Below are 15,765 nucleotides of genomic sequence, written 5' to 3'. Positions count from 1 at the left end.
ATACTACAAATATTGCAATAAGAAGCAAATCAAGGAAGTTTTAGAAAGACCAGTTACTAGAATTAATCACGGGCATTACTTACTGGTTCCAAGCCTTTGTCACTAAACTTATTTCATATGACATTTAATGCGTGACTGATTAATATGCTACACGTACAATCCACAATATGAAAATGATAGATGGCATTATTTTTAATTCTGTGTGTCCAGCAGCACATAAACTTCCACAAGTCACTTTCAGAAGCTACTTCTGCGAGTCATATGACACGGAAACAGCACCGTCAATTTTCAGAAGTAGCTTCCACAAGTTAATGAAAACAGTTGTTGCATCTTGCTGCAATTACTTGCAGAATTTAAAGGTTACTGAAAGTTGCAGTAGTTCTGTTCAATACCAGTACAAATATCTCTGTGTTGAAAAAGAGAATGGTGCGAAGACAGGTGAGTCAAGACAAAATGTACCACTGTATCCCTTAAACATACACAATTGGCCAGTCAGCCAAGTAAGTTCAAAATGAATTTATCTGTTACTTTGTTTCACCAGTGTGGAAAGTACAAGACCGTAAAAACTTACTCATATTACAGCTGAGGTTTCTTGTTAGTGTAAAGATAGATTAATTACATTTGTAATAAAAGTAATTAACAATGTTTGTGCATACTGAGGAGTAATTAAAAGGCAATCTCTTGGTGACGTAGCTTGTCACATTTTACAACATCATTTTTGAATACTCGATTATTTTACTACAGACAAGAGATGTTTGAAATTTGGATACGAAATCCTCAAAGTTTTTAATCAGACTAGAGTCCTCTAATTTCTTGAAAACTTAGATATGTACATCTGTGTATCTGTCTCTGCACCAAACTTTTATTTTTTTGTTAATAAAAGTAACAATAAAGCAACAGCAGTTGCAGCGGCTCTGGTTTTGAAGCACAATACAGTAAACCTGACTCTAGTGGAAGCACTTGCAGCACGGTTCTGAAATCAACTTGCCAGAGCAATTTGCAGAAGTAAGCTCGAGCACGTTTTTGTTCTAATGTAAACACTCCAATAATAAGTAAAGGCAGAAGTTGCTTGCTAGTGGACACAGGTCTCGAGGAAAATAAAATGAAACGAAATGACTATCGTCAACAAATACTGAACAAAAGACTGTCATTGACCTCTACAAGACACTTCCACACTGCACTGCAATCAAATGCCTTACCATCAACCAACTCGATACAGAGGCCGAGCACGTCGGCGGCGGTCTGCCGGTCGGAAGCCCACCGGAGGTCCTGCACGGCAGAGCGGTGTGCCCTCTGCAGGTACTGCGCTGTGCGCTGCAGTGTCTCTGGGGTCTGCACCTCCTGGCTCGACGTCAGCTGTGCATAAAGCCGCCACAGCGTTGGGTTGTTCGTCACCTGTAGGCAAGCGGACATACACGTAGTCAACTCACGATACTGTGGCATCGGCTACTTAATAGAGCACAGAAAATGTTATCGCATTACGGCTCGAAAGAGCCGAGTGCCTGCTACACGACACGGACCATTGTGACCCTCTCACTCCGCACTAGTTTTCCCGAAGTCCTCGAGAAATGTAGTCCACCCACAAAGAAGGTAGCTTACTAAACCCTCATTCGACCAATACTTAAATACTGCTCTTCAATTTGGCATCCATACCACAGAGGATTAATAGAGAAAATAGTGCTCCAACAAAGAGCAGTATGTGTGTTCATTTAGCAACCGCAGAAGCATCTCAGAGGTGCTCAGCCACCTCCAATGGCAGACACTACGAGACAGGCCTCTTGAATCACGCTACGGCTTACTATTAAAGTTCCAAGAGTGCACATTCCAAAAGAGTCGACCAACGTATTGCTTCCTTCTATGTACATCTCACAAAAAGGCCGAGAAGGTAAAGCTAGCGAGATACGAATTCTCACACAGAGACTCCTCAGCAAACATTCTTCCTGCGGACCATTCGTACAATCGGGGAAGCGACAGTTGGCTTGCAGAGGATAAATGTAGATGCAGAAATTCACTGATGGGAACTTGTCCTGGAACATATCCTCCCATCCCACCATCCTTCTAGACTTGAACTCCAATAACGACACCCTCTCTATTTTTTTTCTCTCGCCATTGGTGGTTCGTACCTAAAATAACAACCACAACAGTCTTAAACTGCAAAGAGCAGAAAGTTAGATGTACACTCTCAGAAGATCAGTCCGGATTCTGGAATAACCGGGGAACCAGGGAAGCAATACTAGCTCTATTATTAGCTGTATAGAAACAACTGGGATATAACTACGTGCTTAGCTTTCACAGACACAGAAAAAGCCTTCGATAATATCAAGTGGGACTGAAGCAGCCTCCCACCGCACGTGTCTAAACAGTTCCATATGCCCTTCGCTCCCAACACCCACCTGCTAACACAGTAAGTGTTACATCTGTCCAAAGCTGTCGATCTTGCCACAGAACCGGATACGTGCACACTATGGTCACTGGCTACAGACAGAGAAAAATAGCTCGGTCTGTAGCGAGACTTTCGCCGTTCTAGCCTCAACCAGTCTCCTCCTCATGCTCATGGGGCCTCGACCAGTCTCCTCCCCCTCCTCACGGTGTCAACATGGGTTCCTGTTCCGTGCTCGAACCACTACACTATGGACGTGCCATGTGGCTGCAACACAGCTGGGCATGAAAATGGTGCTTCGTGCCACATCTCCAGCTGAAGACTATTAATTCCTTGCCTCGAGATGGAATATCGTGCTGGTGAAACTCGGGGATGAGACTGCCACCTTGCTCAGTGTCCGCCTCATCTATTGCACCACACCTTTTTCCAGAACCGACCACGCTGTTGAGTGACTTTGTTAAGAACTTACGAATTTCGAGACTATTTCGTCTGTTTGTTTGCAGCTGCATAATCAGTTATTAGATGTGTTCCTTGACCACGTGCGAACATTGTCCTATTGCGGTCATGCAGTGCCTATCGTGCCTTGTTCTACGATTGGGTAATCAATTTATAAGTTAGGTAAGGAGACATTCCTACAGAACAAAATGCTCAAGGCCTTCAAAAAAAAAAGCAGAAATATCTATAAAGATCAAAAAATAATATGGGACATTTACAAAAATGAGAAAGCTTTTATTACTGGAAGGATAAACCAAGAAGAAGTGCAGAATTAAAAGATGTCCAACAAGGTCGTACACTAACGATCACTATCTTTAATCTGTATTCAGAAGAGGCACTTAAAAACACTGGAGAAGCTTCACAGGCAAGTATACTAATACAAGCTAAAGAATATACATATCCAGACATGTCGATGATATAGTAGCTGTTCTACTGACGGTTCAGATCTTGCAGTCACATTAATTAGAATGAATAAGGTTATACAGAAGATTGTAATATGAAAGTAAAGAATCCAGGACAAAAGTGACGGCATGCGATGAAGAAGAGAAAGTCAAAATAGGAATTCGTGTAGATAAAAGTTACTTAAAAAAAAGGTGACTCGTTTAGGAAATAAGGTGAGTACTGATGGACAGAGCAAAGCAGAAGTCAGAAGGCGACTTGCTCGAGAAATAACTGTTTTCAGCAGGAAGAAGAAGAAAAAGATTTGACTCTAAAAAGGACCAGCTTTGAAATCAGGAAAACATTTCTCATAGCCTATGTTTAGACTCTGGAACATTATGGCAGTGAAGCCTGGACTCTGGGGGACAGTAGGAGAGAAGAAATTAAATTCTTTCAAGATACGTTACAAACACCTGCTCAGAAAAGAGTGGGCTGACGGGTTTAAAACGAAAAGATTCTTGAAAGAGCGGGAGGCAGGATTAGCAGTAAGAGAGGACATACAGAAGGCATTACAAGGACAAGGAACTCAGGAAAGAGAAAATGACGTAAACATAAACCAAGAGAAGAACGTTCATATGACATTCAGGAAGGGAGGAAAAATTTCACCCAAAGACAGTATAATTCTATATAACATACCACTACAAATGGTAAGTAAAAATATAAATGCCTGGGAATTACATTACAGATGACAGTAACATCTTTCAGAATGAATATTCAGGGAGTAGCAGCAGCAGCAGCAGCAATCCAAGCCTCATTCAGTATGCTGAAAATGATCTATCTATCGAGAAGTAAAGAGGCAGTGGTGCCACTCACAATGTATGATACAGAGACCATATGGGAAAACTGAAGATAGGTGCTATGGAAGGAATAGAAAAAGTCAATATGATGTTCACAAAACACATAATAGTAGTGGGAAAAATAGTACCATCCCAACTTGCACATGAACTCATGAAAGAGACTTTATTTCATACAGGTCATCAGATCACAACAGTGGCCATCTTCAACAGGACTGTACTTGAAACTGGTTACCATCACAGGCCAGAATAAAGAGGCAATAGACCTAGAGTTCTACAACATACTAATCGCACTGAATGACAGACACACGTAACAACAACATTAACAATATTTTGGGGAAACCTGTTTTGACCAGTGTCAAAAGCAGGCAAACACGAAAGGGTAAGGGTCATTAATTGTCGGCCATTCGATGTATGGCAAATGATGGTAGCCATTAGGGAAATGGCAGCAAGGGGCAGGAAAGGACACCAGGTGCACTCGGTGTTTATGCACGGGGCATCATTCGACGTGTTCAAGAGGCTATTCCGGCAGCCATTGAGGGAACAGGACGCAAGGAACTGCAGACCGTGGCGCACGTTGGAACAAATGGTGCCTATTGTCTGGGCTCTGAGGTCATACTCGGATCATTCCAGCAGTGGCAGAGACACTTGAGAAGACAAAATTGTGCACTGAGTTTCAATGAAGCTCACAATTTGCAGCACTGTCCCCAGAACTGACTGTGGACTCTTTGCCGAGTTGAACGGATGGACGGAAACAGATACTTCGCAAGTTCTGCAACGAGATAGGCTGTAACTTCCTGGACTTGTGCCATAGGGTTGAGTGAGAATTGTAGGGTGCCCCCAAATGGGTCGGGTGTGCACTACACACCAGAGGCTGATACCCATGTAGCTATTGTGTGAGGGGCGCACACAACGGTTTCTACATTAGGTGACTCTCCATTCAATCCAGATAATGAGAGCTATAGGAAACCCAGAAGTAACAGTGTAAGATTGAAAGAAATGCTGCTCACAGGTGAGAGTATTAAAATCCCAGAAGTTAACTGCCAAAGCATTCACAACAAAGTGCCGGAGTTTGAAGAGCTCCTGAAAAGCAGTGAAGCTGGTTAAACCTGAAATTGATAGCAATGAGATTTTTGGTGAAAATTTAAGTGTGTTTTGAAAGGATAGGTTAATGGGAAATTGAGGCAATGTATTTGTAGACAAGAAATTCAAATCCACTGAGACAGAAACTGAAGCTTCGTTTGAGATTGTTTGGGCAAGACTCAGTATCAGGGGTGGTCATAACCCTTTGACTGGTGGAGGCGCACGATCCACTTTGCACGCTGAGGCGCTGCAGCCTGCACTGTCATCCGTATACCGGCGCTAATGTGCCTGACCCTCGAGCTGCTGCCCCTTGCTGCCCCACCTGCCCCGTGCTGAATATTTCTGCAGTGACTGCGAAATATTGTGTCCTCTCACGGCTGATACAGAATACTCGTAAATGCTCTCACTATGTAGTTCCCCTGCAGGTGAATTACTACAGAATCAAACTGTCTGGTAAAACTATTTTCCGTCACCAAGAATATCATCTTGCTTGTAGTTTTCGTGCACTATTTTTGTAGATTATGCCGAAAACGATGTGATTCGTTAGCTTTACATCAATACTTTATTGATCTTTCTTGGATACCCATTTATAATGTCTGCATTTATCTATGCTTTCCTCACCGCACTAACTCAAGAACAAATAAAATAAGCCATAGATTATAGATTACTGTACGTTATTTGTGTTGTCCAGAACATCGTATTACGTCGTTTATAAGAGAAAGTGACATACAGATCATCTTTCATATCGCACTGCAACATCGGAATTTACTGTGAGCAACGGTAAGAACAATTTTATTTCACGTCGTTAAATTCATATTCTGGTGTGATAAGAAATTTCACATGGCCTTCTGTTTGTATCGCTGAATTGCCCGAATATTTGTTGCACTTTGTAATTACCCATGCTTCTTTCACGAAATTTGTACAATACTTGTAATTGTTGCACATAAGTATTCAACAGATTTTTCCAATATTTGAAAGCTGTGAAATCTGTCTTTTTGTTAGCACATTAAATTCACTTATGGAGAAAATTCAAAGTCATGAACTGTAAATTTAGGCGTTACTTTTACACTTTGTGAATATGTTTCCCACCCTTCTTTTTGATCCGGGCTTTGGACTGGCACTGGCGAAGTTAAAAATATTTTTTTGTTTTTTCCCTTTTTATAATTTTTTTTTTTTCGTTTTCGAAGTTTCCTTCTAATAGCTTTATTGTACTCGTTCTATGCTGCAATTAGTAATTCCGTTTTGTGTGGTATTTTTCAAAACAGGGTACGACACACAATGGTACCTTGCAAGTTTTACATTCGTACCTGCTTTCTCGACACACTTTTTGTTTCCAGCAAACAATGCATCTACGTGTTAGCGCACTTTTCTTGGATTGCTCACTTGTTATAATGTCTGGAAAATGCCTTCCCACAAATCTTAGAGGATTACCATCAGAACACCTTCCTCTGCCAGCTTTACTGCACTCTAACGCATACGTTTCTGCAAGTTCCCTTACCAGTGACAGATGAAACTCTGCTATCATCATTTTATGGCCTGTTAATGATCTGTGTAGGACATGAGCATTTAAAACACACAGATCTAGAACGTGTAAAAAGAACTTTTTATACCACTTCATTGTTTTCCGTATACATCCGACAGAGCTAAGGAGCATATCAGAACGGTCAACTGCTCCCATATTCAAGCTATAATCTACAATGCTTTGTGGTTTCTTAATTTTTTCTCCAGTATTCCTGCAATCTTCCCTGCGTCAACCATTTCTGTGGTCTTACATGTGGTCAACATCCACACTTCCCTTTTGCCACACCACTTTATAGCAAGCATTGTATCAGTACACATAAATTGAATATCTCCATGTTCCAGTTTCTTATGAAGTTTCGGCATGTTGCGTCTGTTCTTACAGATAGTACCACATGCGTTCATCCCATGACTGTGAAACCAGGCAAACAAGTCTGGGCTTGAGTACCAGTTATCAACGTAGAGGATATGTCCACGTTCTAAATAGGGCTTCATAAGTGTAGCCACTATGTCACCACTTTTCCCCAAATTGTGGAACTCAGTTTCTGTTGATGCCCCTGTATAAACAATGAAATCCAAGACATAGCCAGTCTTACAATCACGTGACACAAATGTTTTTATACCGAATGCACTCCGTTTTGATGGAATGAATTGTCTGAAAGATAAGCGTCCTTTGAATAATAACAAACTTTCATCACTGCAGAGTTTCCGATGTGGATTAAATGCACAACGGAAAGCTGTACGAACTTTATTGACAATGTTCCTAGTTTTGAATAATCTGTCTCCTCCAGTATTTGCAGAGTTGTCACTGAAATGAAACGTTCTCAGAAGTAACAAAAAGTGGTCTCTCGACATGAGTTCATTAAAAATTGGCATATTTAGAAGAACATCTCTGGTCCAGTATTCGCTAATTTTCAGTTTTTTCACACGAGGTATCAGAAGGCAAACAGCTATGAAACAGTACATTTCTTCATATCCAGTATCTTTCCACTTCGAGATTCGAGAATGCACTGATTCAGGAGTATTCTCCTTGGTGAATAAATAAAACCGATTCGTTTCATCAGCTATATATTTCATTAGTTCTTGTGTAAAGAATAACATGAAAACTGACAGAATACTTGACTCATTCCCTATTTGACACACATGTACTGATAGCGTATCATCAAATGCATGATTAACTGGCTGAAATTCATTTTCTTTCCAGTCAAATATATCACTAAGACGTGCTTTCTTCGTAGGCGTTTCACTATCACTTTCAGATTCTTCAAATTCAGAACAACTAACATCTCTTGTTGAAACATGAGACTGCTTTGACACCCCTGCTGACGTGGATGGTTTACGAATAGAGCTTTCAGACTCTGTGGAAGAGCTATCACTTTCGTCAAAATCAAGTAGTTCACCCTCACTGTCGCTCCTCGTAAAAATCTCCACGATTTCTTCCTCAGTGCAACCGCGATGTCTCTCCATTTTCCTTGTAAAATACAGGACGCGAAGAACACTGATGTAAATTCCGATTAACAGTGAACTGTAGTGCGAAGCCTAGGCTCGCAACACACGAGCTAGCGGCCAGAATTGCGAAAGGCTACTGAGACGTGGGACGGGAAGTCCGCTGTCCAAGTTATCTCGTCATCGGCACTCAGGTAGCGGCACGCCTATACTCGTCATCAGTTCTCAGGGGCCGGCAACCGGGTGCGACTTAACTTGTCAACAGCACTCGGGGCAAAACCGGCAGCCGCGACTATACTCGTCATTAGCACCCGGGGAGCGGCATGCAACATGACGAGTAAACTCGACAACAGCAGTCAAAGGGTTAAAATTGTAATCGGACCCTTCAATCATCCAACCAGCTGTAAAATTGTAATTGGATCCTTCTATAGCCCAAAAGACTCATCTCCTGGTGTAATCAAAAACTTCAAGAGAAAATCCCATTTCTCTTGTAAGCAAGTTCCTCAATCATACTGTAATTATCAATTGAGACTTTAATTATCATTGTAAGACATAGAAGCTTCAGGTCTGCCTCAGGAATGTGTGTTGGGACACTTGCTGTTCATGACGTATATTAATTACCTTGCAAACAATATTAATAGTAACCTCAGACTTTTTGCAAATGATGCAGTTATGTATAACAAAGTACAACTTTCAAAGAGGCTGTGTAAATATACAATCAGATCTTGATAAGATTTCAAAGCGATGCAATGACTGGCAACTTGCTTTAACTATTCAGAAACGTAAAATTGTGCACTCCACAAAACACAAAAAATGTAGTGTCCTGTGAATATAGTATCAATGGGTTGGAATTGGTCAACTCATACACCTGGGTGTAATACTTTGTATGGTTACAAAACAGAATGATAACATAGGTTCAATTGTGGATAAAGCAGGTAGAAGCCCTCAGTTTATTGGTAGAATACTGGAGAAGTGCTATCAGCTCACAAACGAGATTTCTTACAAATCACTCGTGCAACACATTCTAGAATATTGTTCAGATGTGGGACCCGTACCGAATAGGACTAACAGGTGATATTGAATGTGTACAGAGAAGAGCAGCACGAATGGTTCAAGATCTGTCTGACGCAAGGGAGTGTGTTACAGTGATGCTGAAGAAACTGAAGTGGCATATTCTTGAAGATAGATGTAAACTATCTTGTGAAAGTCTATTGAAGTTTCAGGAGCTGGCCTTAAATTACAACTCTAGGGATGCACTACGACTACCTAAATATCGCTCACAAATGTATCATGAGGACAAGTTAGAATAATTACTGCACACACAGGGGCATTCAAACAATCATTGTTTCTGTGTTCCATATGTGAATGGAATGGGTAGGAACCTGAATAAATGGTACAATGGGACATACCCTCTGTTGTGCACTTTGCTGTGGTTTGCCGAGTACGGATGTAGATTTACATGCAGATGTAGATGAACATATCCCACAAACTGACTGAAGAGTGTAAATATCTGCTATGTGGATAAGGATGTAAAAACACTACATTAGAAAGTGTGCAAAGAGAAAGAAAATTATAACGCACTATAGCAAAGAATAAACTCGTATATTAAAACCCGATCTGAGAATACTTTTCTCATCAATAATAAAATGAATGGGTGATAAGAGAATCTTGTGGGAGTCGACTGTCAAAAGAAGAGGGCAAGTCACTGGACATCTTATAAGACATGACCAACTCCTGTAGACAATAACAGAGGGGAATGTTACCGGAAAGATATCTGAAGGAAGACCACAACTACGATACAGAGACCAAATTAAGAAAGATGTGAGATGCAAGACTTGCGGGAGAATACAGAAGAACTCAGAAAGTCGTGGAGAGTGGAGATTTGCTGCCAACCAATCCTCGGATTAATCACTGAAGAAGAAGAAAAACTTATTAGGTCTCCTTCTCTCCCCTTCTTCTCCTTTACACCTTCTTTCTAGTCCTAACCTACACTATTCGTCTCACTTTTCATTTCTTCTCCCCTTTAATGATTCTCTACTTCTCACTCTGCCTTCTGTACCTCCAGAGTGAAGTTTACACAGTGCCTACAGACATACTTCCTACTCTCTATGATAGTGTCTCCTTTTTCACTTTTGTCTGCCTCTGTCCCGACAACAGGTCGCTCCCTCTCAAGCAGAGACCTGTGTTATCTGATACTCCTTCCTAAACTTCCATAACTTAGCCTCTTTCCTCTCTGAGGAAGAAACATACATGTTTGAAAAGCTAGATGTAGGTTTTCCTATCAGCAGTAGTCTGGATTTCACCCCACCACAGAAGTAATGGCCGAGACCGCCAACTGAACTGATTTTCATGCAATAATCACACTTTACATTATAGCACAGGATTGTAGTGGCAGATAACTTGCACGCTTTCAGAAATAAAAATGATGTGGAGTGGCCCTCAACTACGTACCCTCAGACTCAGCATTGAAATATTAAAGGTTTTGGCTAGTTTCGTTGTCCAGGGGATGGGATACGTAGTTGCCACTTTACAAGCCAAATACTGTTGAGTCTACAGATTTCAATATGAATATACACATGAATCGAATGGTCGAAGGTTCGTATCACTCGGCTATTCCGAATTTTTAAGCAACATAGTAATTTATAAATGTAAGATTGCAATTAATTAAAATCTGCAGGTACTATCTTAACAACTTTAAATGACGAGTACAATAGTAGAAGTACTTTTGAGAATGTGGTATATTCCTGCAAAACACTTAATGGTGTCAACGGTCCAGGAATTAAATAAAATATAAGTTGAATAACATGGAAACAATAGATTCCTACTTCACGTAATTAGTTATGAATAACAACATAGCTCGCGAGATATTCGCTTCCAAACACATACTACGTCTTCACTGCAGAAGCCATGGAAGTCTCACAAGTGCACAAGTCGGCACTACGAAATATTTCTATCTCCCACTACCACTCGCAAACTGCTCTGCTCTCCAAGTCTTTCCTGCGGCTGTCTGTCACTGCTCCACGTCCAGCCTTTCACGTAACCGTGCCTCTGTCGCACCGTACTATTCAGAAATCTCCCGTCGCTCCCCCATACTCCGTGCCCCTCCCCCACTTCAGTAGTCGCCTGCTGTAGCAACGAGCGCTGTGATTAGCAAGAGCATTCCCACCATGTCTTCAAGCCAACGCACACTCACAAACATATTAAAACATATATGAAAAACTGGATTTACATTTAAATAACTTGAAATTAAATAAATATTCCTACGGCTGGGCCATAAGCATGCTCTAACACACATTATTAAATATGTATACAAATCAAATAAACATATATCAAAGAAACAGAAACAAAAGGTAGGCCAGTAGCCTAATGTCTCTGTGCTTCCTAAAACACAGTGAATAATTAACCAATTTTTTTCACGAGTAGTATATATCAGACATAAACAAAGACACAGATGAATAAATATATTTATAAGCATGCTGCTACAGTATTTTCGTATCACTGTGGAGTACTTATGGCCTGACGCAATTAATAGTAATCGGCCTCTTTGACCTCCAATAACTCTTTCTGGTCTCGTCTCCTGAACCGTGGGACAAACTTGGCGGCAACACAATGCATTCCAAGGGCTGTGTCAGAATTTCATAACACGATCCAACTGAAATGTTACATTCTTCTACAATCTCTCGGACAGTCATTCTTTGAGTGCAACGCACAATTTCGTTGACCTTCCTGACACGAGTGTCATTGGTAGACATTGAAGGGCGTCCTGAGCCAGGGTCACCTGTAACTTGTGTCCAGCCACTTTTAAACTGTATGAACCATTCGTAGCACCGAGTACGGCTTAAGCACTCATCACCATATGCTTCCTGCATCATTTGGTGTGTGGAAAGGTTTCCTCGAGTTTCACACAAAATTTAATCCAGACACATTGCTTATCTAACCCTGCAATCTCGAAATTCGCAAACAGTGTGACACAATGTTCTACTCTAAACAGCACTGAACAATAACTAACAGACTACAACAATGAAACTTTGGACAGTTACACATTAAACACATGTGAGTGCATGGATGCCAACCACACTTTGCACCAACACCACATCGGAACGAAATTACGAAAGTTGTGGAATTTTTTGAACAAACCTCGTATAATACAAGGTGTACAACTTTGCTTCTGCTGTTTTTACCCAACACTTGAGGCTTTAATGAAACAAACTGGTTACACATGTATCATTCAAAGTATTTACCATCACTGGCCACTACTTTCTCCCATGTTTCGGGCAGTGTACGAATCCTGCATCGAAATAATTGTTCATCTTTTGAAGCGATCCATGAATCGATCCAATGTGCGACTTCTTCATGAGACTGAAAGTGTTGGTCAACCAGGCCATGCTCCATTGATCTAAAGAGGTGATAGTCAGAGGGAGGAATGTCTGGAGAATACGGCGGGTGGGGTAGGACTTCCCATTTTAACGTTTCCTAGTACGTTTTGACCTCTTTTGCATCGTGAGGTCATGCTGCAAAATCACTTTGCTGTACTGCGTTTGTCTTAATGCTCTGCTCAAATGCATTAATTGTGTTCGTTAACGAGCACCTGTGATTGTTTCAATTGGTTTTAACACCTTACACCTCATCGTACATGACGCCGAACTGGTCCCACCATATGCAGAGCACGATATTAGAGCCGTGAATAATCAACACGGAAGCATGGCTGGGATATCCCCACGATTTTTAGGGTTACTGTAATGAACCCATTTTTCATCCCCAGTCACAATGCGATGCAGAAATCCCTTCCGTTTTTGCCTCTGAAGCAAGTGTTCACAAACACACAAACGCCCTTCAATTTCTCTTGGTTTCAGCTCACAAGGGACCCCAAGTTCCTCCTTTCTGAATCATGCCCATAGCCTTGAGATTATTTTGAAATGGCTTGCTGTGTCACTCCCACTAACTGTACCAATTCTTCTCGAGTTTGACATGAGTCTTCACTCAGCAATGTCTCCAATTCTGCACCTTCGAAAACATTTTCTTGAAGCGTCGAAACCACTCACGACACATTCTTTCACTAACAGCGTCCTTACCAGACGTACTTGAGAGTATTCGACGAGACTCAGCCACCGTTTTCTTCATATTAAAACAAAACAGTAACAACTCCTGCAAATGACAAGAATTACGCTCATAAACTGACATTTTCAACTGAGAACAACTTTATGATGCAGACACAAATCGACTAAAGTTTGAATGAGGTTACATTGTCCAAGGTCCAAGATAACTGCCTGATGTCTGCGATCTGTTTCTTTCAACCGCTACTTACCGTTGTCGCCACCTATCGGGAAGTGGTGGAAGCAGAGTTGTACACCTTGTACATACTTACTAATGGATATTTTATTCGTCAGGATCAGATCAACTACAAGGAGGAAAAGTTTGAATGAAAGAATATCAGGAACAATACAGTGCTGAAATTTATTAAGTGTAAAATGGCTTAGTTACAGATGTAATGAAAAATCAATATAGTACATATTCTTACTTTAACTGCCTCTACAGGCATGAATAAAATACACACACACATACACACACACACACACACACACACACACACACACACACACACCAACTATGACAAAGGAGGTAGAGCTAAACATCGGTCTGTGCACGACAGTGCAATGTACCTACATGTTCCTGAAAGTCGTATATACCATGGGTTCTATTTATCACAGACATAAGGGGTCAAGTGTTTTGTATAGGCCTTGGCCTAGTGACCATTTGTACCCTTATCAGAAGAACGGGGATACAGTAGCTATCCTACAGTACCAGACCAAAATTTAACTTCACACACTACCTCCAGCCCATGCAAACAGAGCAAACTTGTTGGTTCTTTTGCATTAGGTGTTCTAATATTATTGGGATTTCCGTCGTATGAAAGCTGTCAGTGCCCTTGGAAAGGCATTCACCTGTCTGTATATTAAATGATCAACTTATGATATGAGACCTAATCTTTGAAAAACATTTGTTTTATATAATTTACATAACTGTAAAGATTCGCATCTAGCGCGGACGCTAATACATCGAGTGCACAGCCAAAGAAACATTTTAACAGAAGCTGAACTGAATGTTCCGCTTCGATCTAAATAAATGATGACAGAAAAAACTTTTCTAGATCTTCAGATTTTATCGTACTTCTGTTTGTAATGTGAAAGCGTAAAGAAGGTCGACTTTAAGCCATAAAAGTGAGCGGTCTTGTCAGCATGCAGACAACGTTATTAATTAATAAAATTTGAGTAATTTATGTTCGATACTGTAAACCGGCAAGTTATTGTTATGAAGGTGTTGAACAGTGCAAGAATTATCTTTAACGAAGGAGAAAAGTAATGACTGTAATTTGTGACAAGAACGTGAACCAAGGAGCTAGCACAGGACAGACTGAAATCTGATCGCACCATACCGTTAGAAAAGTACTTATGTAAGTTATACTGTTTATAAATAAGCCCTAATTGCTTGTGAGAATTGTTTGGATATATTTAGTGTTTACCAGATTTCTTATTCTTTTCCTTTATATTTTTTTTACCTCCATGTCACATTATTTTTGTAAATATCAAACAGTCTTTACTACAGCAGAGAATACTGCGGCATCCTGGTCGTAGACAGAAGGCCGCTCCTTGTCTTCTATACAACTCATAGCTGCCCCATTTATTATGCTTTCATTTGCAAATGCAATTTTTTTATTGTTCATTGTTAAAGGTCCCTTAGGTGATTATAAATTTCATACTAATTACGTAAAGAAATCCGGGTTGTTCTTTTCCAAATAATAGAAGTCTTTGCGTAATCAAAAAGTAGCCTCCTTCTGACAACGATCAGGAGCCAACCAGAAGACAGACGTCTTCGACCGCTTTCGTGTTTCCTGTGGCAAAGCTGTGCCAAACTGGGAACACGACATTCTAGTATGAAACACAATATATATAATTACCAGATTAAAATTAAAAAAAATAAATAAATAAAAAATATTTGACTTATTTGTTTTTTTCTTTTATCATACTAGAGTGTGGTCTAGTGTATGTCATACGTGGCTTATAAAAGCACCATTTTTTCATGGGCGGTTCCTGGGCAAACCACGAAAAAATATGACTCTTGGGTACCAAAAATACCAACTGTGGAAACAGTCATTTTTGTGATTTCTATTCGTGGGAGATTGTTGAAATTTTTACCACATCTTCTGAAGATGGTGTTCTTGGAGAACTTTGAAACTGTTTTCACCACAAAGTTAAAATCTTCCGATTTATCAGGACACGTCATGTTTCTTCACTCAATCTGCTGGGATCTTCTTCAGGATCTTGAGCATTCCAGTGGACACCACAAGGTCCAGAAGAAGATCCCATCAGAGGGGTCAAAACATCGATTGTTGGAGAAATAGGATGAGGCCTAATAACCCAAAAGTTTTTAACTTCGGTGCAATGGCCACAAAAGCTTGCAGACTTGATTCAGTGTAATTATCGATTACTGAGATCCAGACGGTCAAAATTACCGTACTTATGCATGTAATAGCTGGTGGGAGGCAGAAATGCAGTTTTGACTGACACGATGAACACACAGCAAGGGTTCTGCGGTCATTGCAAGAGTTCTGAG

General features: G+C 40.6%; 1 protein-coding gene across 2 annotated transcripts in view; it reads right to left on the bottom strand.

Annotated features, from left to right (window-relative positions):
• The window catches only part of LOC124550857 (tetratricopeptide repeat protein 27), a 141,083-nt gene that overhangs the window by 16,249 nt on the left and 109,069 nt on the right, over positions 1 to 15,765 (bottom strand). For both annotated transcript variants that reach the window (XR_006967733.1, XM_047125597.1), the window contains exon 14: positions 1,200 to 1,395. Coding sequence is in view for 1 of the 2 variants with exons in the window: in XM_047125597.1 (XP_046981553.1) it covers positions 1,200 to 1,395 (196 nt within the window). In the remaining variant the exon portion in view is untranslated. The remainder of the gene's footprint in view (positions 1 to 1,199; positions 1,396 to 15,765) is intronic.

The sequence above is a fragment of the Schistocerca americana genome, chromosome 9 (assembly GCF_021461395.2).
Source record: "Schistocerca americana isolate TAMUIC-IGC-003095 chromosome 9, iqSchAmer2.1, whole genome shotgun sequence".
Classification (NCBI taxonomy): Eukaryota; Metazoa; Arthropoda; class Insecta; order Orthoptera; family Acrididae; genus Schistocerca; species Schistocerca americana.
Note: the sequence above shows the minus strand (reverse complement) of the source record. Positions and strands in the feature narration are given on the sequence as shown.